Here is a 25989-nt window from a genome sequence, read left to right on the forward strand (position 1 = left end):
GAAGAAGAAGAAGTGGGAGTTCGGCGTAAAGAAGCTTGCTGCCGCAACAGAGTCAAGCATTGGTCGCTTGGGAGTTTTCGCCACTATGTATTCAATGTTTACTGTGAAAAACATTCGCGAATTAACATGTTTGTTGGCTCAGATTTGTACTCTAAGCCTGTCAATGGCAGAAGATCAGGATTTTATGGAGGACTTTTTAAAACGGGAATATTCTCTGGTAACGCCTTACCGTGGTGAGTTTAACGTCAACTACCAAGCTAACAGGTGTAATAGACGTGGAACTGAAAAGGTCGCTATCCACATCGGTCTTAAAAAACGTAAACGTACCCTTTTGGCAATGTACTTCATATTAGTAATAACCAATCGTTTAATACTGTGGAGTACTTCACTTACTTTAATACCTAATCTTTAATATTCGTAACCAATGTTTCCGACATTGCTCAGCAAAAGTGCAAAAGGTGTTCACCAATATATAAAAGTAATTTAACGACGTATTCCTTCCCTCTGATATGACTGTTATTTTATGTGAGCGTCAGTGTTATTGAAGAATCATGTTGACAGTTGTGATCAGATTTGTAATCAAAGGCATTATTTCCATGTGGTCTCGTGATCACAAAGTAATGTAATTATTCAGACTAAATAACCTTTACTGGTTGAAAAGTAGTGACGTCACCGGTATGGAACTTTTTATTTTATTCAACTTTTATTTATTTATTTATTTTTATTTTTTTCTCCGGGCACTCCGGTTTCCTCCCACATCCCAAAAACATGCATTAATTGGAGGCTCTAAATTGCCCGTAGGCATGACTGTGAGTGCGAATGGTTGTCTGTTTGTATGTGCCCTGCGATTGGCTGGCAACCAGTTCAGGGTGTACCCCGCCTCCTGCCCGATGACAGCTGGGATAGGCTCCAGCACGCCCGCGACCCTAGTGAGGATAAGCGGCTCAGAAAATGGATGGATAATATTTTTTAGTGTGGCGTGGGAATTATTAAAATTTTACGTAATTGCTCATTAAAATTATTTATTTACAAGAAATCATGTATCTTTCTTCATCTATTGATGTCAGTGAGGCATCATGACAGACAGAACAAATAAATAAATGCTATGCTATTAGATGGCAGGAAGTACATATAGTAATGAATGTATCCCCCTTTTTTTGACATTTTTGTTTGCTGGGGTGCAGTGAGATTTTTCAATTGTAAAATATGTACCTTGGCTACATAAAAGTTGGAAATCACTGCTCGAAAGTTCCCGTAGGTGTGAATGTGAGTACAAATGGTTGTTTGTTCTTAGTGCCCAGCGAATGGCTAGCGACCAGTTCAGGGTGTACCCCGGCTCTCGCCCAGAGTCAGCTGGGATAGCCTCCGACACGGCCGCGACCCTGTGGGGATAAGCGGTACGGAAAATGAATGGATAGATAATGAAGGGCATTAAGAGCAGATTATCATTTGTAATGCAGACCTGCAGGCCATGGCTGCAGACAGCAGAGTTAAAAACTAGAAAAAAATAAAAGCAATATATATAAATTCATTAAAAAGGGAGTCACATGGAGTTGGAGCCTTTCCCAGCTGACATAGGACGAATGGCAGATTGCACGAACAGTTCATCCATATTACACAAGGGGTAGCAGTCCGTCATCCTGGCTTTATTTGATTCACATAGGCCTGCGCACATTCTTATTCCACCATTTTATCATCTTGTGACAACAATAAGTGAAACCCAGACTAATGCATAATTTTTGTTTCAGTAACTCCAGCTTTCAGTAACCATTCCAATTCTACTGAGCCAGGCTCTTAGAGTAAAAGGCAGCCAGGTGTTTCCTGGCATACAGGTTTGACAGAGAGTTGCTCTTCACTTTATTCAAAGTTGCATTCAGAGCTGATGTCAGGAGTTGCTGGAGTGTGGTGCATAGCATGTGATCATCACAGGAGCAAGCAAAGCAAGAGCTGGAGGAAGGACAGTGTTACCTCCAATGCTAACATTTATCTGTCTTTTTGAAAGCGAAAAAGTGACAAACATTTGAATAATTCAATGTAATTCTATTTGATGACTGGTAATTTATATCTCAAAATACAGCATTCCAGATATTAATTTAAGTGACATCCCATTCTTAATCCATAGGGTTTAATATGAAATTGGTCCACCCTCTGCAGTTCTACGAGCTGAAACTCTTCTGGGAAGGTTTTCCACAAGGTTGCGGAGTGTGTTTATGGGAATTAATGAGCATTTTTCCACAAGCGCATTTGTGAGGTTACACACTGATGTTGGACGAGAAAGCCTGGCTCTCAGTCTCCGCTCTTATTCATTCAAAAGTGTTCTATAGGGTTGATGTCAGGATTGTGCAGGCCATTTGAGTTCATCCAGATCAAATTCTCTCATCCATCGTCTTTATGAAGCTTGATTTGTGCACTGATTCACAGTCTTGTTGGAACCGGAAGGGGCCATCTCCAAACTGGGTATGGATGAACTTGACTGGCCTGCACAGAGTCCTGCCCTCAACCTGATAGAACACCTTTGGATGAATTACACACGTACATCGCAATGGCGATGTTTTAACAATATATCGTGCAGCCCTTTGATCTGGGATCTAACGTTGTTTAGAAGTGGCTCCTAAAAACTGAACTAACCTGTAAATTATTCACTTTTTTTAATGAGGCTCCTGACTCGGAGTATTGGTTGATCCACTGTGTGCTGTAAAGCAAATATTTTTATTATGCTGGCAAGACAAATTACAGCCAGCAGTCAATTGATCAGTAGCAAGAATTTAATAATTAAACAACATTCTTGAACCTTCAGCACTTGATGAATGTGTGTAGATACTGTATTTGAGCCTGTCAGCCTGTGTATAATTTTAGCCCTGTGATGATTAAAGAACATCCAATTTTGTGGTGTTTAAAAATTGTTTGTTGTAATGGTTCCACGCTGAAATAGGAAAACTTCCACTAAATACAGCCAAAAATTCATGTGACATTCATACTCATGATGAGTACATGTAACAGACTTCGGCTGGTGCTAGCTTGCAAACATGCTAGCAGATCAGCTATTGGCAAGGCTGGGAAAAATATATGTCTCTGTCTTGCAGGGTTGGGCTTGTCAAGCTCTTCATTGTGGGATCTGAAGGGTACTGCTATAGTGACAGTTGACCATGTGAGGCTCACCGCGGACCAGCCAGGTAGACAGGGCGCTGTCTGGAGTCGAATTGTAAGTCTGCTGTACCAACCTTTAAATCCATGACATGTACTGGAAGCCAAATCATACCTAAACTCTCAAACCTGTTTATCAAGCCAAAGACAAGTTCTGCCTGCTTTAAACATGGTTGTAACAAATGTCTTATTTTTTCTGTACGATACATGAATAACTTGTTGGTCCTAATTTCGGTTCATTTCTAGCCTTTGCTGTTACGTGACTGGGAATTTAAGGTGCACTTTAAAATCCACGGGCAATCAAAGAAGAAAATGAATGGAGATGGTCTTGCCATCTGGTTAACCAAAGAGCGCATGCAGGAAGGTAGGGGACGAGGTCATTTACCCGTGTCACACAATGAAAATGAACAATTTATATGCGACACTCTGATAGAACTACCTAATATCAACTGGTTGTAAGTTTGTGTAGTGAGGCTTATAGTGCAGTAGAATTGTTATTTTTATTTATTTTAAAACTGCAGGTTTTTGTGAGTTTATTACAAGAATAACATGTTGAACCTGTTTATTTGCCTTCAGGGCCTGTTTTTGGCAGCAGAAATGAGTTCACTGGCCTTGGAGTATTTGTGGACACTTATCCCAATACTGGAAACTATGATGTGAGTGCTTGCGTTTCCTTTCTTTTTGTGGCTATAATTCTTTAATGTTGCAGTTGTGTAATATAGGATTGACATTTTTGTAAATCGCCAGTCAATTCATAGTTTAATTTCCCCTCAAAACAACGTTCATTATTGTTTTTTATTCACCAGTATGTTCAACCAGTTTAATTTTCCCTCAAAGCAACGTTCATGAATAGTAGTTGTTAAACTCAAGAATAGTTTTTTCCCCCTTCACTAGATGGTCCCAACATAATCGTTACGCAAAACAGATAGATGGTCCCAGTTAGATGATCCCTCTTTGCACATTGAGATCAGAGATTATGTTGAGAGAAGGAAATGTCAGCATTTTGATGCATGTTAAGCAATTCCAGACAGAAAAGCAGTGGTGAATGCCTTGGCCACTTAGGATCAACTGGCGAGTGCTTTCACAGTTGTGAACCCAGCATTTAAACAATTTAAGAACTCTTCATGGCTCAGTCATAGGGGTGTAATGATTCATTTAAGCAAAGATTTGATTCGTATCATGATTCGTGGTTGCTGATTTGATTCAAGGGTGATGTTGGTTCATTTAGAACGATAAGATCCAAAAACGATTCAGTGTCTGGAAATTAAGGGCACTCTGATCAGAGTTTGCTCACTTTTCTAATACCGATCTTCCCTGGGAAGATCTGCCGATCACTGCCGATACCGTTCATATGGACTAGCTGTAAATTTTTCAATTTATTTATGATAAGTGGTATTGGCTATATGATCTGACATGTTTGTTTGGGTTTGCTTTGCAGATGCTGCGCACGTGCGCAGTGTGCAGTGGAGGGGGGGTGGGGGTGGGTGCTACACTAGGCCTGAATAATTATGGAAAAAGTAATGACAATTATTTTGATGGATATTGAAATCACGATTAATAAAAACTTTTTTTTACAACTTTGTAATTTAAAAGAGCAACCAAAAAATACATTTGTAACAAGTAAAATAATAATGTAGTAAAATAATAGAAATATGTGAGGTTGGATGATGGGAACAACCCAAGTAATCCATACATACAAAGAAAGTAGAACAAATAAGATCAGAAATTAAGTTGTGTGTAATAATGTGAAATGACAGCGAAAAACTATTGTACACGCCAACTTGTATTTATTTAATACTTTGTACAAAAGCCTTTGTTTGCAATGACAGCTTCAAGACCTCTGTATGGAGAAACTAGTCTCATGCATTGCTCTGGTGTGATTTTGGCCCATTTCTCCACACAAGCAGTCTTCAAATCTTGAAGGTTCCGTGGGCTTCTTTTATGGACCTTGAGTTTCAGTTTTTGATCCATCCATCCATTTTCTGTACAGTTTATCCTCACTAGGGTCGCGGACGTGCTGGAGCCTATCCCAGGATGATGTGCTAACCAGTCGTCCACCGTGCTGCCGAGTTTCAGTTCCTTCCATAGATTTTCGATAGGATTCAAGTCAGGTGATTGCCTGAGCCATTCTAGCATTTTTTCTTTGAAACCAATTGAGAGTTTCCCTGGCAGTATGTTTTGGAACATTATCCTGCTGTAATGTCCACCCTTGTTTAATTTTCATCCTCGTAGATGGCAGCAGAATCTTGTCAAGAATGTTTCTGTACATTTGCCCATTCATCCTTCCTTCAGTAATGTGTACCAGTACCATTTTATGCAAAGCAACCCCACACCATCATGTTCCCACCTCCAAACTTCACTGTTGGGATGGTGTTTTTAGGGTGATGTGCAGTGCCATTTCTCCTCCAAACGCGGTGTGTATTATGGCATCCAAACAGTTCAATTTTGCTCTCATCCGACCAGACTATATTCTCCCAGTATTTAACTGGCTTGTCCAAATGTTGTTAAGCAAACTTGAAGCGAGTTTTGACATGCTTTTTTTTTTAAATTTAATTTTATTTTTTTTATTTTTATTATTTTTAAAGCAATGGGGTCTTGTGTGGTGAGTGTGCATACATGCCATGGCGATGCAGTACATTACTCACTGTTTTCCTTGTGACAGCAGAACCTGCTACCTGCCAGGTCCGTCTAAAGCTCCACAGGTGGTCCTTGGCTATTGGACAACTCTTCTGATTGTTTTTTTGTCTGTCAGAAATCTTCCGAGAAGCACCTCTTTGAGGCAAATTTATGGTGGTATGCTTGGCTTTCCACTTGCATATTATGGCCCCAACCGTGCTCACTGGAACATTCAGAAGCTTTGATATATGCCTGTAACCCATGCCATCATTATGTTTTGCAACAATTAGTTTTCGATGGTCTTGAGACAGCTGTTTGCTCTTACCCATCATGAGATGTGTTCTGACTCACACCTTGGCAATGAGGCCTTTTTGTAGCCATCAATTAAGACTGAACCAGCTGATATTCATTTGCACTGACATGGGGTTGAATTGCTGTTTGATTACTGATAGATTTTAGATGTTGTCTTGGCTTTCCATGCCTTTTTGCACCTCCCTTTATTTATGTGTTCAGTACCTTTTCCCCATGTCGTTTCACATTTCTACACACAACTTAATTTCTGATCTTATTTGTTCTACTTTCTTTGTATGTATGGATTACTTGGGTTGTTCCCACCATCTGGTGAAATTGTCAGGTCAATAGCACCTTTGGAAGTATATTTAGTGATACAAATGGTGACATGTTAAATAGTTAATTCAGCCGCTGTATGTCATTAGCATGTCTTTAATGTACTGAGGACCTAAATATTTTAGTGATTTATAGACCAGTAGCAAAACTTTAGTCTATTCTTAAAGCTGACGGGGAGCTAGTGTACAGACTTTAGAATTGGCGTCATATGTTCTGATCTCTTTGTTCTGGTCAGAACCCGAGCTACAGCATTCTGAATGAACTGCACCTGTTTAATGCTCTTTTGGGGGAGTCCAGTCAGAAGACCATTATAATAGTCAAGCCTACATGAGATAAAAGCATACATGAACTTCTCCTGGTCTGCTTGGCTCTTGCTAGCCTTCATTCTGGACATGTTGTTCAGCTGGTGGAAGGCTGTTTTATTGCTTAATTTGATATGACTGCTGAAACTCTGATCGGAATCTATCAGCACAGGGTACATTGGCACTGCAGGGGTGCCAATGTTTTTGAGCACAACTGTATGTTTTTATAAAGAAACCAAAAAAAATACTTGAACTTTATTGGTGAATGATACCCATTTTCTACTTCTCGCATGTTAATGGAATTACAGTGCAGCCAAATCTGAACATGACATGACGTCTTGTTTACTTTATACCAATCTCCAATGTATTTATCCATCCATCCATCCATTTTCTTTTACCGCTTATCCTCACTAGGGACGTGGGCTGCTGGACCCTATCCCAGCTATCTTCGGGCGGGATGCGGAGTACACACTGAACCGGTCGCCAGCCAATCGCAGGGCACATAGAAACAAACAACCATTCGCACTCACATTCACACCTACGGGCAATTGAGAGTCTTCAATCAACCTACCACGCATGTTTTTGGGATGTGGGAGGAAACCGGAGTGCCGGGAGAAAACCCACCCAGGCACGGGGAGAACATGCAAACTCCACATAGGCGGGGCCGGGATTTGAACCCCGGTCCCCACAACTGTGAGGCAGATGTGCTAACCAGTCTTCCACCGTGCCGGCCCGATGTATTTATTCCATAGCAATATTGCTTTTGTGCAGACAAGGCAGGTTGGCACTCGGGTAGCCAGGAACCATTAATTCTTCCATGATGTGACTCTTCATTCTGTCAGCCCCCCCCCCCCCATCATTGGAGATCTAGCAATTCCATGCATGTTATGTTTCATGTATGTGTAATTTTGTGTCACTTTAATCCTTTTTCATCCAAAGACTGTTTCATGTTAAAGTAACCTATCTATCCCTCACTCACAGAGGGTTTTCCCTTATGTGTCAGTGATGTTGGGGAATGGGACTCTGTCTTATGACCACAATAAGGATGGACACCCCACTGAACTTGGAGGCTGCTCAACTAAGGCCCGAAATGCAAGACAGGACACATTTCTGCTTATCAAATACACCAAAAACAGATTGACGGTAAGAAATGCCATTCTAAGACCAGTTTTATATACAATGTTGCCTTGAGATGAATGTTCTACTCCTTCTGGTGTGCCCGCCTTGGCTGGCGGGAGGCCAGGTGTCATGCAGACGCAAACGAAGAAGAGTAATACGACTTCTTCTTCGGCTTTACACGATCAAGATTTTTGGGGCTGATCACCGATCAGCGAGTTTAAAAAAAACTGATAACCGATGACAGATCCGATCACAAGATGGAACAATGTGTCTATTTAAATGACTATTTCATTTACTGTATATACTTGTGTGCTGTATACTGAGTATCTTCTCTAGTCCAGTGATTACCAACCAGTGTGCCGTGGCACATTTGTCTGCCATGAGCAATCTTCAGGTGTGCCGTGGGATATTATAATATTTCACTTAACTGCTCAAACAATTATTCATTTACAAGAAATAATGTATCTTTGTTCCTCTATTTATCCCAGTGAGGCATAGTGACAGACAGAACAAATACATGCTCTTCTATTAGATGGCAGGAAGTATCTACAGTAATTACTGTGTATCTACTTTTTGTGACATTTTTGTTTGTTGGTGTGCCGTGAGATTTTCCAATTGTAAAATATGTGCTTTCGGTTCATAAAGGTTGGTAAACACTGCTCTCGTCAGGTCATGTATTCTAATCAGTCAGGTCAAACCAAAATTACAACATGGCAGTAATAAAGGGAGCTAACTTACTGTAGTTGAATGACTTTATTGTGATTAAATTACTTCACAGACACCGAAACTTTAGCGCATGATTCAACAGAACCCCAGCATGTTTACGCACAACCGTTAGTGCTAGCACTAGCTTGCTAGGCTACATAACGTTTTGTTGCCTGCTTGCGAGCGGTATCGTATTAAAAGTATGTGAACATACCTCAAGTAAGCCTTAAATGAACGTAATCTCCAGAGCACCAGTGACCACCAGCACACGTTTTTTCCCCCATTTTGTTTTTATATTGTACGTGTCGCCATGTCGTCTCCATGGTAACGAGTGTATCCGGTCGCGTTTGAGTTGACAAGATAAAGCCCCGTGATCGTAAAAGACGGGATGCGGTGGTATCGGAATACAAGATTTTATTGTCATAGTCTGACGTAGTGCAATCGTGAAAGACCAAATTTGTCTTGAAGTCTGATCCACGCATTACGTGTTGTCTCTCTCAGATGTGTTGTCTGTCCCACACCGCTGACATGTTTTTTTTTTTTAATAACTTTATTGGCCACTATATAAGAAAGGCGGTACTCTATTAAAGTAAACCCCTAGCTCCTCCTGATCCATCATAAACATCAGTGTGACTAAAATAATGTTTGAACTAAATGTACATTCATTTGAAAAATAAAGAGGAAGGAAGCTTGATATTTTGCTACTGACCCTTTATTCCTGATTCATACGGAGGATTTCTTTCCCCAATCATAGGTCATGATAGATGCCGATGGTAAACAGATTTGGAAAAACTGTGTCGACATCCCGGGTCTACGTTTGCCTAAAGGCTATTACCTTGGGGCCTCATCTGCCACAGGAGAACTCTCAGGTACAGCAAATAAAAATGGTTGCTGGTGCACCAGGAGGTCAGTGTTTAGTATTTGACATATGCCTATTTATACAGATAACCATGACATCATCTCAATGAAGTTGTACGAGCTGACAGTAAAGAGAGGCCCAGAAGAGGAGCTGCTCATCCCTAGGCTGGACCACGGCATGGGGCCATTCCAAGGTAGAAGAAATCCTCAGAGCTTTTCAGTCACATGATTATCCTGTATCAAAGTCTATCTGCATTAATACATATGAAGTAGGTTATTGTGTAGTTTTGACTGAAGAGGACAGCCTCATTTTATAGATAGACCAAATGCTGAACTTTGTGCTGCATGTAGAGTTACAAAGTGAATGGAGACAAAAAGAGCTTGATGTGTAAATATTTAAGTTACATTTCAAAATAAGACTAAAACAACACATTTGCAGTGCCGCAATAGGCCACTTTCACTGCGATAAGCAATATCTCCTTTTCTTGGCAGTGGAAATCGAAGAGGAGCGGATGAGTGGAGTCCAGCTCTTCTTTACCCTGCTCTTCACCATCCTGGGCCTGGGTGTGCTGGCAGTGGTCGGGTTAATAGTTTACGGGCGCTGGAAGCAAAACAAACGCAAACGCTTCTATTGATGAAAACTGAGTCCTGCCACACAGGCTTTAAGAGCAGACGTTTTGTGGTTGACACAGCCCGCAATACAAAAGACAGTCATAACCTTACCATACCGTACAAGCTAATGAACAATGAGTCTGAACCCTGTAGCTATTAATGGGTGCCAGGTGAAATTATGAACCAGCAAGGAAAGGTGTAGTTGAGAACTGCAATTAGATGAAGCTGTTTTACTGTAGAAGATAACTTCAATAACACTGTAATTGATATGCTGTGAAATGACAATGTGGTCACATTTCCACCTACAGAAATGTATAACACAAAAAATCCAAACCAATCCCTGAATCAGATTCTGTGCAATTAAGTAGCAGTATTTTGCTTTACAATGTCCTTCCCTACCTTAACCACTGGGTGCTGCCAGCATGAAACCTTTGTAGGATTGTCGGCGTTTACTTCAAGGAAATTTCATTTTTGGGGGATCCTGATGCACTAGACCTGTGTTTGCAACAAGAGGATTTATGTTAACTGTTACAAGCACTTGCGAGTGACTGGAGTCTAGCTCAAGCAAAATTTAATTAGTTCTTCATATTTGGAGACACTCAATTTTTTTTCTTTGTCACGCACTACTTTTCCACACATTCTTCTTAGCCCTTTGTGTCTTTTTAGGCCATTTTATATTGTCATAAACCTACAGCATAGCACCAGCTGTGTATTATTGTCATTATGTATTTTTAATTGAATGTACAAGTACTGTAATTTCTCATGTATAATGCACATTTCCCCCCCCAAAATTGTCAAAAGTCAATAGTGCACATTATACATGGGTATAGTGACAAATGGAAAAAACTTTCACATTTTATAAATGTATGCCGCCATCTAGTGGTTATGAAAAAGCTGTACACTTTCATTCCAAAATGCCATCGCCACCTTGTGTTTATAAAAAAAAGGTGTAGCCTACACTTTCATTCCAATATGACGCGGGTACGTATGACTGAATATATGTACAGTTGTGCTCATTAAGTTTACATACCCTGGCAGAATTTCTGAAATGTTTTTGATTAAATATGACTGATGACAGAACAACAACCATCAGTAATTTCTTTACAGTTATGTTTTGTTTAATGATAATGCTTTTCTGAACTACTTGACCGTTTAATTTGAATCCTATTAAAATAAAATTAAGTGTTTCGCGTGGTCCTTCACGTTTTCTTTAACGAATTGTACCCATCTTAGAAATTCTGCCTGGGTAATCAAACATATGAGTACAACTGTGTGTTTTCTAATTTGCTAATTAAAAGTAGGGCAGTGCATTTCAAAATAAGAGCAAGTAAATTTAAAAAAGGATTACGTCTTCAAATAAAGTGCTTAACTTCAGAATAATTCTTAAAAACTAACAAAATACAGATACTTCATGTTTTGATCATATAGGGTAGAAACAAAATCATACATTGTGAAAATGCATTATACATAGGTAGAAGGGATTTCCAGAATTTTGAGGTCAACTGGGGGTGCATATTATACATGGATGCACATTATACACGAGAAATTACGGTATGTACAGGGGGTCCTCAGTTTATGACAGAGTTACGTTCTTACAATGGCGACAATGGTAACGTGAATTTGGACGTAAATTGGAATGCGCCATAGTCTATCACTAACCTATGCTAATGCAGTAGTGAAGTCATAAAGTAAGAAATCTGTATAAAAACAATTTCAGCCCATAAGAATGAAAACAATTGTAACCTCAAAACGTATGGCTGTCGTAAATGGGGGACCCCCTCTAATCTATTTTGTTACTGTGAATGCTTTTTACTGTTATGGCAGCCAGAGATGAGTCACTGCTGCACTGGGAAATGTTTCTGTCCTCCACTAGCTGCACACGTCAGAATTATGTTCATCACAAGCAAATTCACATACAATCATTGTGGCACCACAAAGTGACAAGGATAGACAAAAAAAGGTCTGGACCTGATCTACCTTGTCTGTAGAGGCTTCTTGTCAATGCTTTTTGTCTACCAGTCATCTTTGAACGTGAATGTAAAAGCAAGACTGTATCGTAGCACACACATGGACAAGTAAGTACATGATGGTTCCATGAAACGTATACTTGAAGTTCCTTGCAAAACTGCATCCCAGTCCTGCACTATCCATTTTCTGTACATTGTATTCTATTTAGGATGAGATGGAAGCTAGAATCCTAATATCCGAGATGACCGAGGATGAGCCCCATGGCTTGATCTCAATCAGCGCTGACTTCAAACTTTCAGGGATTCTTTTTTTTTTTTTTTTTTTTTTTTTTTTTTTTTTTTTTTAAATGTATTATTTTTTTTAAAACTGATTTTTAATGATTGTCAGAACTTTCCATAGTTTTTTAGAGGTGTTTGGGTTCAATGATTTTGTTGTGTGGGAATGAAATTATTATTGTTTTTGAAATTATTGACTACATTTTTCTTTTTACTTTAATCTGGTACTGTTCCTGTCAGCAGTACAAGGCCAATTTCGTTTCAATCTTTTGTCATGACACTTTTCACAATGTTTATTCTGCCATTACAAGTGCTAATGTCTGTGATTCATAAATGAGTACATAATGCAGATGAGACTTGATTTAAGCGTGTTGCTGCCCTAATTATTTTGGATATAGACTTCCGTATAGTCTCTAGCTCCAATCAGTAAGGCCTCTAAATTATTATTTCCGGAAACATTTTTACCTGTTATAGTAGCAAAAGCACTATTTTCAGACTCAGACGGGTACAACAAGACATTCAAGCAACTATGTTACTATATTATACAGCCCTAATTTCCCTGTGTTGGCGTACAAAGTTGTAAAGGTCCTTTTTTTTGTGACTCTTTTTTTTTTTTTTTAAAGCCATCTTGTATTCTGAATGCACATTACAGTCTCCTCATGGCATTGATATGCACGACTCAATCATCACATTGCAATTGACATCATTATAGCCATTGTAATAAATAGACTTGTCAATGCGCCAAAACGGAAACAAATTAGACCATTCCACCAGAATACGTATTTATGTTTATTTATTTAACGAGAGCGAAAAAAAACAATTTGAGTTACCTGTGTTTGTATAAATGTCACAATTTGAAAGATGTATATTATTGTTGAAAAGCAAAGAGCTCTGATTTAGAGAGGGCATGCCTATTTTCACCAGAATGTCAAACTGTCAGCTTTCCAATTGCTGCATGAGTCAGAACCTCAATTACTCAGCTATTTAAACGGTTCCCTCTGCTGGACAGTAGTGAAAAGAGTACCACAGTTCTGTAGTACAGTATGTCCAGTTGGTATAATGAAAATGTGTCTCACCAAAAGGATTTACCATGCTACTGTTTGCATCGCAATATTTTTAAATATTTTATTTTTTTGTATGGGCATCTTTTCAATTTCTGTCCCCAAAAAAATCTTTCAATTTCAGTCTTTAAACTATCAGAATGATACAAGAAAATCGCGGAACTGCTCGAGTGTCAAGGCTTCATGGCGGTCACACATGAAATGCGTCAAACGGTCGCGTAAACTGTGACAACTTTGGTTTCGGGTATTGCTTGAACAGAACCAATTTTAGTTCATCTGTGAAGCGAAGAGTACATTTCTTGGGATGCATTTTAAGTCTTAACTGCACTATGGTGTTGAGATAAGAGTGAAATGAGGCAATTGCTGAGGCTAATAGCCCAGCAAGTGCAGTAGTAGTAGTAGTTGAAGAGCTAATTTTACAGCTTTGGTTGTTGCCAGAACAATGGCAAAGGGCCACGACTTCAACTTTTATGAAGTCGTGGTCAGACAGCAGTGGCATAGGGAAGTAAGGTACCCTTATATTTGAGGTCGCAATGCCCCGGGTAGAAAAACAAATCTAAGGTATTGCCGTTATTATGGGTCGGTTCGTGAATTGATTGCACGAAACCAAAAGTAGCAATTATTTTCGGAAACGATGTATTAAGAGGTTCTGACGGGCAAGTCATAAGAATATTAAAGTCACCCATTGTTAATATATTGTCTGCGTGGGTCACCACCGAGTCAGCAATAAATTATTGAGAGTTCATCTAAAAAAAGCCAGGGGGCAGTAGATAACTGCAAGATAGAACAGAAATCATGTTGTAGATGGCATAACAAGAGCTTCGGATGTTTGGGCAAGTGCTAACCTTGAAAACTGATTCAGAGATGAGAGCGACACCCCGTCCCTTCTTAATAGGACACGCAACATGTGAACTCACAAAGTTTTTTTTGGACACACACACACAGGCCTCATTAGTGGTAAAAACTCAAATTGTTTTTCACCAAGTCTCGCAAAGAGGAATCCTATTAACATTATGGTCTCTGATAAGATCATTGACTAGCAAAGCTCTTGAGGAAACTGATCTCATCTTCATAAGACCGATTTTCATTCAAGTGGGCTAATCGGGGGGCGGCACGGTGAGAAAAATGGATGCATGGATGGGCTAATCGGTGCTATTTGCCCCCAGAGAGTTCATAATTGTGATGTCGTGATACCAAAATTCTGACATTGATACTAGTAGAAAATACCTCGATACCGAGGCAAAAATCTAAAACACCAGTAAAAGTGGAATTAAAACTGACAAAACATATTTGTATTTATTCAAAATATTGGGATCATCTTGAAAAAGAATGAAATAAAGCAATTATCCCTTATTTAAGTCATTTTCTAAAAAAAAAAAAAGACATCATTAAATCGATGCCTGCATTGCTTGTGTGTGTGTGAGTGAGTGCGTGTGCGGGCCCGTGCGTCAGGATTCGTGTGTGTGCAAATAACTCAGTGATTTTCTGTAACTTATTTTCTGTATTTCCCTGGTGTGGATCATCATGGTTGTCACTTATAATGTACAGATTGAGGATCGTAAAACTGCATTAAGCAAAGTACCCTGATGGAGTTATGCGGGGAACTCTGACAGACACTCTTAAGTCCTTGGAAAATGTTCCTAAAATATTTTTTAGGAAATTTATAAATCTCACTTTTTGTGAGAACGACCTCGAAAGTGAGACCGAAGGTTTCGTCAGGTTTCGTCAGGCTGTTAAAATTTATCCTGGTGATTGTGATTGGTTTGGAGAAAATATACATCGAAAATAAATATAATTTATTAAAAAGGACAGAATTTACATGCAATTATAAAGTATTAAACACAAGTTTCAAATGTGTAACTTTTTGACTTCAGCTGAGAAATAGGCAACACTTGTTTTCCAAGGAAGTCCATTGTTTCCATTAATTATTGTACAGTAGGTTACCAATCTGGCCTGATTTCAATTATCTTGTGCTCTTTTTTCCTCTTGCCTTTTTTTCTCCTTTGCCTTTCGAGCTCTTTCGAAATCTGGCCTCGCCTGAAGTGTGAAGTCTGCATATTCTCCCCGTGCCTGTGTCTGTTTTCTCCGGGTACTCTGGATTCCTCCCACACCCCAAAAACAAGCATGGTAGGTTAATTGAAGACTCTAAATTGCCCATAGGTGTGGATGTGAGTGTGAACGGTTGTTTGTTCCCTGCAATTGGCTGGCAACCAGTTCAGGGTGTATCGATCAGCATGGTTTTCTTTATTTGGGAAAGTAAATCAATACTTACAACAGTCAATAATAACATACAAGAAACAAATGAAAATATGCAATCAAATAGAGAAAGGATGAGTTTCAAATGTATATTATTTATGTAAAGTATGTGAAGAAAATATGTGAAAGAATTAGTGTGGACAAAGTTTGAACAGCGAAAACGACCTCTCAAAACATTTTAAAAAAAATCAAATATGTTAATTACTGGTAACTTGATAAGATGCAGAAGGTCATTGTGACTGGCAAGAAGTCATTTTCACAAGTATCCCAGCCCATTTCGATAGAAGTGGCAAAACAGAGGGATGTTGAAACACAGGCAAGCGAACTGCAAGCAAATGAGACACACGACACAATTAGCTCATACAAAACATTCAACGGCATTAAATAAAAACATGAAATAAAAACAAAACGTGTTGGTAATTACTATACCACCAATTTCAATCATTTATGAGAAAAGGGATCTGTCTGTCATGTATAATGTTTCAACAGATATTTCGGAAAACAAAGAGCAAAGTGTAATGACAGTCAAACTCTTTATATCTTGATATGTCAACACCGCTAATATCTTGTTCACGGCACACTAAAAATACTGCACTACTACACACAGTATGCACTTATTAGTTCGATGCTGGACTTCGTTGGCTTTGTATCTGTACCATCCACAATGACGAGGTTCACTGTAACCTCTCTACAGTAATGTACTTATTTATTTATTTTTTCTTCTGCAGTATTTTGGAATTTATTGTTGTCAATAAAAGCTGAAGTCACTTCACCTGTATGATAAAGAGTGTGACAACGCCTGCCCCGGTGCTCCGATAATTTCCTTCAAACCAGTTCCTCAGTTTAATGAGACAACCCTGAAATAAGAGAAAACCATGAAACGCTTAACCTCAAGAACATAGCTTGAAGTTTTGAAGGACTGAAAACAATGAGGATGGAGGATCTGGCCCTACACTCCTATGTGGGATATGTAAGCCCAAGGCGTCCACCCAGGGAGCACCAGGCCCAGAGGACACTCAAACCCAAGGATACAGGGTAGTCTGCTCGCCCCATCAAAGTAGTGACGGTTGCATTTAAAGCACAGTGAACCCCTGCCCATTTGCGTCACAAAATCACAGTTGCGTTTTTTCGGGGGCAACCTTTCCTAAAAACTCACCTATCTGCAGAATCTCTGTGAATTTTGGGCCCCTCTGTAACGGCCTAGGAAGATGCCACAAGATTTTGCTAAAGCCCTGGCTAATAGGAAAGTAGTAATTGCGTCAAGTGATACATGTGTTTGAAATGATGTGTTTTGGGATCATAATTTGTGGTATATTTAGGGATTAAACTATGGATGTAGACAATTATTTGAAAAAAAATTGGAGGGGCTCAATTCATTGCATTTTTCGCTATTTGTGGAAGGGCTTAGAGTGTATGTGTGTGTGAGTTCACAACCATTCCAAGTCATGAATCATAATGTCAAAATTTGGGAATGAATATAAGAGTATTCAGGTCAGGTCAGGGAGGATGTGCATGAATCTTAGAAATATCCATCAGTCTGTATTATCGAGGTGTTCCTCTGGCACCCTCATTCTCGTGACCCAGCATCACATATCCTAGCAGAGAGGCACTTAGATGTCAGATCCTTCTGCGGAAAGTGTCCCACATGGCTACAGTGTTTTAGAGTCCCTAACGATTCAGGTAATGTCCCATTTTGGGTCTAAATTGAAAACCCGATGTTTGAAACAAAGTTATTCCATCTTGGTACCAAAGTAGTTTAGTCTACATCTGAGGTCAATGGTTAATGTACACGTCTCGTAAAATAAAATGGCATTGTGCATTTTATAAAATCCTTTTTTTAGAGTGGGTAACCTCTTGCCAGTAGATGTGGATGGGGGAGGTGCAGGGATCTTGGACACAACAGGAGATGGGGACTTTACCCATCCAGTCTGCCTCGCCATGTACTCCGCAACACCTAAACTGACAAAGAAAAAAAAAGTCAAAACTCAAATGCTGAGCAACACCACTGATTTAGGCAAAGGGAACTTGACATCCGTATATCTTAACATTAGCATGTATACAGAACATGGGGTCATCAAGCTGCCTGTTATGATAAAGTTTAAGTGAATGGACGAAAAGCATCATTTACCAAGTGCTGGACAGCATCAAAATCGTCTTTCATGATCTGGTTCTCTCCGGGACCTGACCATCTGTAGATCTCCAAACTTTTTCTCAGGTCTTCGTCAAAATATGTGTCAAGCTGTACAGTAGACAGAAACTCTTTTATCTGCAATATCCCAGTGCCTTGGACAGTGAACAGACAAAGATACCCGATAGGTATAAGCAGAACAATTGCTACTTGACGACATCATCGACCTTTATCACCAGAAAAATAAAATAAATGATGCGTGATGCACGTAACTGTCCATGATGATAGGTTACTGTCAATCAAGCTGTCGGTATGCATGTTTGCAGAGGTGCAACATAAACACTTTATTACCTCTCTGCTGTAAACCAGGAACACACAAGCCATGGCCAGCTCAACCAACATCAGGATGAACAGCAGGATAAAAAACTGCAATTCGAGAAAATTACACTCAAACATAAGATCATTTGAAAATAAATCTTAATATTTTTTTTTTTAACCATACACTATACATTAAACACCACAACAGGTGTAAATAAAGAAAATAGGCCCTTTCTATTGTTGTAACAGTTTGAACCAATGACAAACTATATGGAGAGATTGTAAGTAGCATTAATATTGTAATGTGTTAGTTTTTTGCTGTTACTTCGCCTGGGTTTATCATAATGTTTGGACCAAAAGCTGCAAATCAATCAACCCCCCCCCCCCCCCCCCCCCCCTCCAGTTCCCAGTTTTAACCACTGCGGTGTAAACAATGATACTGTTTATTTGAGGATTTTCCTGATTTTTCTTTTTTTTTTTTTTTTTTTTTTTTCAAGCTCCAATCAATCATTCATGTTTTGAAGTTTTTTGTTCCACTTTCATCATTCTGAAAATGAGACGCCTACGATGCAGCCTTCAAGTTGCAGGTGACCAACCTGGTTATTGAAAAAGGCAGTCAAACCACTGCATGAGCTTGGAGTAAATTCTTTTGTTACTTTGTGCTGTTTTCACTTGTTTATGTCCGACAGTATGGTTGGCAGTTTGTGTTTTCTTATTTTTTTTTGTGTCATGTACAAACAACTGCAGATTTTTTTTTTAGGTATATGGATATATGACGTTTTGTGTTAGTTTTTTTTTTCAATGTATTTTTTTTGTAAAGATTGTCCAGATTCTTCAATATATATTTTTTTGTAAAGATTGTCCAGATTCTTAGAACCCTATTGATGGTTTCCATTTTAAACCTAATTCATTGGAACACACATGATCAGATGTAAGGAAGTGAAGGGGTGTGGCATTGGTGTTGCACCCATGAGTTTTGGGCGTGTGGATTCGGTGCCTTGCTCAAGGACACCTCAATAGCGCCCAAGTCGCAAAATCAAGTTCCCATACCAGGAATTGAACCTGAGCTGCCTGTGTGAAAACCAGGAATCCTAACTGCTAGAGTATAATGTTTGGGAAATAACACAATTGTGTTCAACTGAGGCATTACATTAAATCTATGCTGTTAAATCTATTAATATACCATACAATAATCGGCTGACTTTGGGCAGGAGGTGGGGTATACCCTGGACTATAGTCGCCGGAGACAAACAACCATGCACACACATTAACACCTCTGGGCATTTTAGAGTATTTAAATATCATAACACGCTTATTTTTGGAATGTTGGTGTGAACTGAAGTACCCAGAGAAAACTCTTTATCAATTCATATCATTTTAACATTCTAATGTTTGTCTTAGGCATGAATCTAGTCCTTGGCGCTATAAGAATCTTAAGTTATTATAATTATTATTGGGCATGTACCATCACATTATCTAATAATGGTGCATTATCTAGTATGTAAAAAAAAAAAACATTCACGTCATGATGTAATGACACCACATTGTGTTGGCGGGGTGGCACTGAGGGAAAGTGGACAGCCTGGAGGGTCGCCGGTTTGTATCCCCGCCCGAGCGCATGTCGTTGTTGTGTCCCTGGGCAAGACACTTAACCCAGATTGCCCATGAATGAACGTGGTTGGATGTTTGGTGGTGGCTTGAGGGGCCATAGGCGCAGAATGGCAACCACGCCAGTGGCTATACGTATTAGTAATAAAGTTGAGTTGTGTAGTAGCCATCACCACCAGGGTGCGACTGTGGAGTAAAAAAAAATATGCAATCTGAAAGCATCTTTGAGCTCCTTGAAAAAGCGCTACATAAGTGTAATGCATTATTATTATTACTAATCACCATCATAATAATAAGCATAACATTATTTGATGCAATATCTAATAAGTATGTTTAACCAGTGCTGCCAATCAACACAATAACACCCATACTGCTGCATCAATACCTCAATGACAGTGTCAAAATTGTGAATGATCATTTTTGTAAAGCATCTCTTGTGTTGAATCTTATGACTTGTGAAGGTGTACCCTATATTGTGATTGGTGTGGCTATGTCATCAGGGTTCATACTCACGCTGATGAGCAGGCAACGATTTTCCTTCATGGCTCCAAGCACACCCAGATAACACACACATGTAACAATAGTACCAGTGACCACCAGGGTGTTGGCAGGGTAGATGGGCCAGAAAGTTGTGACGAGAGATGCAAACTTGGAGTGTATGCCCTGAAATATCCCAAAGGCAACTACAAACGCACCACACAGCTCCAGCACAGACAGGACACAACACCTTGTGTTATCATTGTGGCTGCACCATTTTTGGTTTTGCACTCAGTTAATGTAGATCAGAAGATGGACTTGACATTTTTAGCACTTACCCAACACAGGAAGTTGAGAAATACCATCAGGTTTTTCAAGCAGTTCACACAGGAGCGATCCATCCCTTCTGTAGTATCACATGCACATAACATTAACTTACTCAGAGCAACAGAGATCAGTTTGACAGAAAAAATGGAGACTGCTCCTTTTGGTCCCTATGTGTTTACATCACAGTTGTGTTTGATATGGTGACACTGAGCCACCAACACCATTAGCACTTGTGACCTATTCAGGCTCCAGTTAAACATTATGCCTTGGGTTTATCTGTTCAGTTTGTTTCAACTTCCTTCATAAAGTCTGAGTCCACTAAAAATTTAATTGTGGGAGGAAGTAATTTACTTGCTTCCAGTTTTCTCTAAGCTAAACACAAGAATTGTTTTGAAGAAATAATTATATGTAAAAGTCAATACTAAAGCATACCGACAAAGCAACACTCCAAATATGAAAAATGAAACGCTCCCTATATTTTGTCAAGTTTCACAATATTGTAGTATTTTATTCTTATCTGTCTATATTTAATATTAACTTAATATTACTGTGTTAAACTAACAAACTAAAATCAGTTGGCAAGAAAATGTAAATTCACTATTTGAATATATAACACCAACAGTGCATTCCTATGTTAATGAATATTTTTTCGATGTTGTATTATTCCCCAAAAAGCACTTGCTGTTTCAAAGTAACTAAAAGTAAAATTTGGATGTTGACTCAATCAAGTAATGAATTATGAAAGTGCTCACCTGAAACCTCTTCTTTTCCAGCAATATTACAATATCAAATGAGGCTAATAGTTTCTTGTTCTTAGCATTCCCTGCTGCATACTGATGAAAGACAGGTATGAAAAGCAAAGTAAAACGAGGTGGGTGGAGTTGTGACAGACAACCAAGGTTTCTGTCAACATGCAGGTAGTGAAAACGTCATCAGATAGTGTAGGTTGTAGCTGACCTACTAGCCCTGTTAGCATTAGCCCCAAGCGGCCAGCTAACGACAGCGAACCTGTTCAGATGCATAACAGATTCCCGTCTTTAGCTAGTCCCATTCTTACTCAGTCTACTGGCTCCCGCACATTCGTCATAGGTGACTCCATCACTCGTAACATCAAACTTAAAAACCCAGCCGCTGTAATGTGTATTCCTGGGACAACAGCAGCCCGATATTGAAGCTAACCTTAGGGAGCTGATTCACAATAGGCCTCGACACCAGAGTGGGGCTAACAACACTAGCTACTCGGATATAGTGATTACATGGCGGCTCCAATGATACAAGGATGAGGCAATCAGAGATTACAGGGGAACATAGCCAGGATTTGTAATCTCGCCAGAAAGATGTGTCAGCATTGACTAATTTCCTCTGGCCCCTTGCCTGCGAGATGCAATGATGTGAGGTTCAGAAGTTTAATCTCGCTTAACCGGTGGCTGGCTAGCTTCTGTAGCGAATAGGGACTGCAGTTTGTAGATAATTGGCCTTCATTCTGGAGGACTCTCAGCTTGATGAGGGCGGACGGCCTTCACCCTAACAAGGTAGGTGTCATTACTCTTGCTAGAAACATAGATTATTGTTTGAGCTTTCCATGACAGTTCACATTAGAGCAAGCCAGGACACAGGTGATTAGCGAGCCTGTTAGAACATTAAGGGAGACAACCAAGGTTTCTGTCAACATGCAGGTAGTGAAAACGTCATCATCTTTGTGAGTCGGTGGGCCGAATACTCCGAAGACCTCCTCAATTCCACCGACACGCATTCTCATGAGAAAGTAGAATCTGGAGACTCTAAGGTGGATTATCCTATCTCTGGGGTTGAGGTCACCAAACTAGTTAAAAAGCTCCTCGGTGACAGGGCCACAGGTGTGAATGAGATCCGCCTTGAGTTCCTAAAGGCTCTGGATGTTGTGGGGCTGTCCTGGTTGACCCCCCTCTGCAACATCGTGTGGACATTGGGGACAGTGCCTCTAGATTGGCAGACCGGCGTGGTGGTCCCCCTTTTTAAGAAAGCGGACCAGAGGGTGTGTACCAATTCTAGGGGGATCACCCTCCTCAGTCTCCCTGGTAAGGTCTATTCAGGGGTTCTTTAGAGGAGGGTTCGACACGAAGTCAATTCTCAGCTTCAGGAGGAGCAGTGTGGTTTTCGTCCTTGCCGTGGAACAGTGGACCAGCTTTACACCCTTAGCAGGATCCTTGAGGGTGCATGAGAGTTCGCCCAACCAGTCTACATGTGCTTTTTGGACTTGGTGAAGGGCTTTGAGAGTGTCCCTCAGGGAGTCCTGTGGAGGGTGCTCTGGGAGTAAGGGGTGCCGGACTCCCTGATACAGGTTCAGTCCCTGTGTCAGTTTGTTGGACTGCGCTAAGGCTGCCCTTTGTCACCACTTCTTATCATTACCTTTCCAGACAGAATTTCTAGGCACAACTAAGTCGCTGCTTTTTCTGAACGATGTGGTTCTGATGGCTTCATTAAGCCGTGATCTCCAACTCTCGCTGGAACGGTTTGCAGCCAAGTGTGAAGCGGTTGGGATTAAAATCAACACCTCCAAATATGAGGCCATGATCCAGAGTCAGAAAAGGGTGGAGTGCCCTCTCCGCGTTAGGGAGTACTGTTCACGAGTGAGGGCAGAATGGAGCGGGAGATCGACAGGTGGATTGGTGCAGCGTCTGCAGTGATGCAGACTCGGTATCGGTCTGTCGTGGTGAAGAGGGAGCTGAGCCGAAAAGCGAAGCTCTCCATGTACCGGTCGAGCTACGTTCCTACATCACACACGTGACCGAAAGATCAGGGATAGAAGCGGCCAAAATGTGTTTCCTCCGCAGGGTGTCTGGGCTTTCCCTGAGAGATTGGGTGGGGTCGTCAGCCTCTGCGGTGCGGGCACAGCAATTACAGGACACTTCTGTCAGTCTTTGTACATGTTAATGTTCAAACTGATAAACTTGATTGTTTTTAGCAAATAATCATTAACTTCGAATTTTATGGCTTCCAAAAAATCTGGGACAGGTGGCAAAAAAGACTGAGAAAGTTGAGGAATGCTCATCAAACACCTGTTTGGAACATCCCACAGGTGAACGGGCAGATTGGGTATAAAAGGAGTTTCCCTGAATTGCTCATTCACAAGCAAAGATGGTGCGAGGTTCACCTCTTAGTGAACAAGTGTGCGAGAAAATAGTCGAACAGTTTAAGGACAATGTTCCTCAACATACAATTGCAAGGAATTTAGGGATTTCATCATCTACATATCATCAAAAGCGTCAGAGAATATGAAGAAATCACTGCATGTAAGCGGCAAGGCCGAAAACCAACATTGAATGCCCATGACTTTCGATCCCTCAAGCGGCACTGCATCAAAAACCGACATCAATGTGTAAAGGATATCACCACATGGGCTCAGCAACACTTCAGAAAACCTATGTCAGTAAATGCAGTTCGTCGCTACATCCGTAAGTGCAACTTGAAACTCTACTATGGAAAGCCAAAGCCATTTATCAACAACACCCAGAAACTCCGCTGGCTTCTCTGGGCCCGAGCTCATCTAAGATGGACTGATGCAAAGTGAAAAAGTGTTCTGTGGTCCGACGAGTCCACATTTCAAATTCTTTTTGGAAATTGTGGACGTTGTGTCCTCCGGGCCAAAGAGGAAAAGAAACATCCGGACTGTTATGGACGCAAAGTTCAAAAGCCAGCATCTGTGATGGTATGGGCCTGTGTTAGTGCCAATGGCATGGGTAATTTACACATCTGTGAAGGCACCATGAATGCTGAAAGGTACATACAGGTTTTGGAGAAACAAATGCTGCCATCCAAGCAACGTCTTTTTCATGGACGCCCCTGCTTATTTCAGCAAGACAATGCCAAACCACATTCTGCACGTGTTACAACAGCGTGGCTTCGTAGTAAAAGAGTGTGGGTACTAGACTGGCCTGCCTGCAGACCAGACCTGTCTTCCATTGAAAATGTGTGGCGCATTATGAAGCGTAAAATACGACAACGGAGACCCTGGACTGTTGAACAGCTGAAGCTTTACATCAAGCAAGAATGGGAAAGAATTCCATCTACAAAGCTTCAACAATTGGTGTCCTCAGTTCCCAAACGCTTATTGAATGTTGGTAAAAGCAAAGGTGATGTAACACAGTGGTAAACATGACCCTGTCCCAGCTTTTGTTTGGAACGTGTTGCTGCCATAAAATTCTTAGTTAATGATTATTTGCTAAAAACAATCAAGTTTATCAGTTTGAACATTAAATATCTTGTGTTTGTAGTGTATTCAATTAAATATAGGTTGAACATGATTTGCAAATCATTGTACTCTGTTTTTATTTATGTTTAACACAATGTCCCAACTTCATTGGAATTTGGGTTGTAAAACGGTGTCAATTCACATGCATGTATCCGCAGGCACACACACCTGGGACTCTTTCACTCTTTTATTGCGAAAAATAACTCATAAATATGCAATTCACTTGTTTATCCCCTCAGTTATACTATCGTTCTGTTGGCTTTTATAATTTACATAATTAATCCCAGCACACTACAAATGTACAGCCGGGTTCATGACCCTTGTCCTGCATGCTTCTTCTCCTGTCCTTGTCCTGTTCTATCTTGTCCTGTCCTTCCCTCACAGGGTGTAGCACTACAGTTCCATGCAACACTCATATTTAATGTTTCATTGTTGTAGATAATGTAATGACTTTCTTCTCTCATCCTGTTTACAATTAGTGCTTTGTATTTTGTCTTATATATATATATATATATATATATATATATATATATATATATATATATATATATATATATATATATCCATCTGTCCATTTTCTGAGCCGCTTCTCCTCACTAGGGTCGCGGCCGTGCTGGAGACTATCCCCCCGGCAGGAGAAGGGGTACACCCTGAACTGGTTGCCAGCCAATCGCAGGGCACATACAAACAAACAACCATTCACACTCACAGTCACACGGGCAATTTTAGAGTCTCCAATTAATGCATGTTTTTGGGATGTGGGAGAAAACCGGAGTGCCCGGAGAAAACCCACGCAGGCACGGGGAGAACATACAAACTCCACACAGGCTGGGCCGGGGATTGAACCCCGGCCCTCAGAACTGTGAGGCTGACGCTCTGCCCAGTTGTCCCCCATACCGCCTATATATATATATATATATATATATATATATATATATATATATATATATACCATTTGTCTCATTAAATATAAGTTTATATTATAAGTTTATATATATATATATATATTTATATATATATATATATATATATATATTTATATATATATATATATATATATATATATATATATATATATATATATATATATATATATATATACCATTTGTCTCATTAAATATAAGTTTATATTATAAGTTTATATATATATATATATATATATATATATATATATATATATATATATATATATATATACCATTTGTCTCATTAAATATAAGTTTTTCCAAAGGTGCTATTGACGTGAAAATTTCGCCACATGTTGGGAAGAGCCCAAGTAATCCATACGCACAAAGAAAGTAGAACAAATAAACTCAGAAATTAAGTTGTGTGTAATAAAGGGAAATTACACAGGGAA

At 39.9% G+C, this 25989-nt stretch overlaps 2 protein-coding genes across 2 annotated transcripts; one reads left to right on the top strand and one right to left on the bottom strand.

Moving 5' to 3' along the window:
- lman2lb (lectin, mannose-binding 2-like b) lies at nt 1-10684 on the top strand. Its single transcript, XM_061673071.1, has 8 exons — nt 1-233; nt 3084-3202; nt 3391-3508; nt 3721-3800; nt 7671-7832; nt 9268-9382; nt 9458-9565; nt 9864-10684. The coding sequence occupies exons 1-8, from the start codon at nt 86-88 to the stop codon at nt 10004-10006; spliced, it is 993 nt and encodes a 330-aa protein (XP_061529055.1). The 5' UTR covers nt 1-85; the 3' UTR covers nt 10007-10684.
- Nucleotides 10685-15510: 4826 nt separating this feature from the next.
- LOC133399513 (leukocyte surface antigen CD53-like) lies at nt 15511-21245 on the bottom strand. The gene is made up of 8 exons (XM_061671073.1): nt 21154-21245; nt 20413-20480; nt 20111-20299; nt 18023-18097; nt 17672-17782; nt 17395-17502; nt 16317-16400; nt 15511-15868 (listed from the first exon to the last, which is right to left on the bottom strand). Exons 2-8 carry the CDS (start codon nt 20473-20475, stop codon nt 15800-15802), a joined length of 699 nt encoding a protein of 232 aa, XP_061527057.1. The 5' UTR covers nt 20476-20480; nt 21154-21245; the 3' UTR covers nt 15511-15799.
- Between the last annotated feature and the right edge of the window lie 4744 nt (nt 21246-25989).

This window comes from Phycodurus eques, chromosome 3 (assembly GCF_024500275.1).
Source record: "Phycodurus eques isolate BA_2022a chromosome 3, UOR_Pequ_1.1, whole genome shotgun sequence".
NCBI classification, from domain to species: Eukaryota; Metazoa; Chordata; class Actinopteri; order Syngnathiformes; family Syngnathidae; genus Phycodurus; species Phycodurus eques.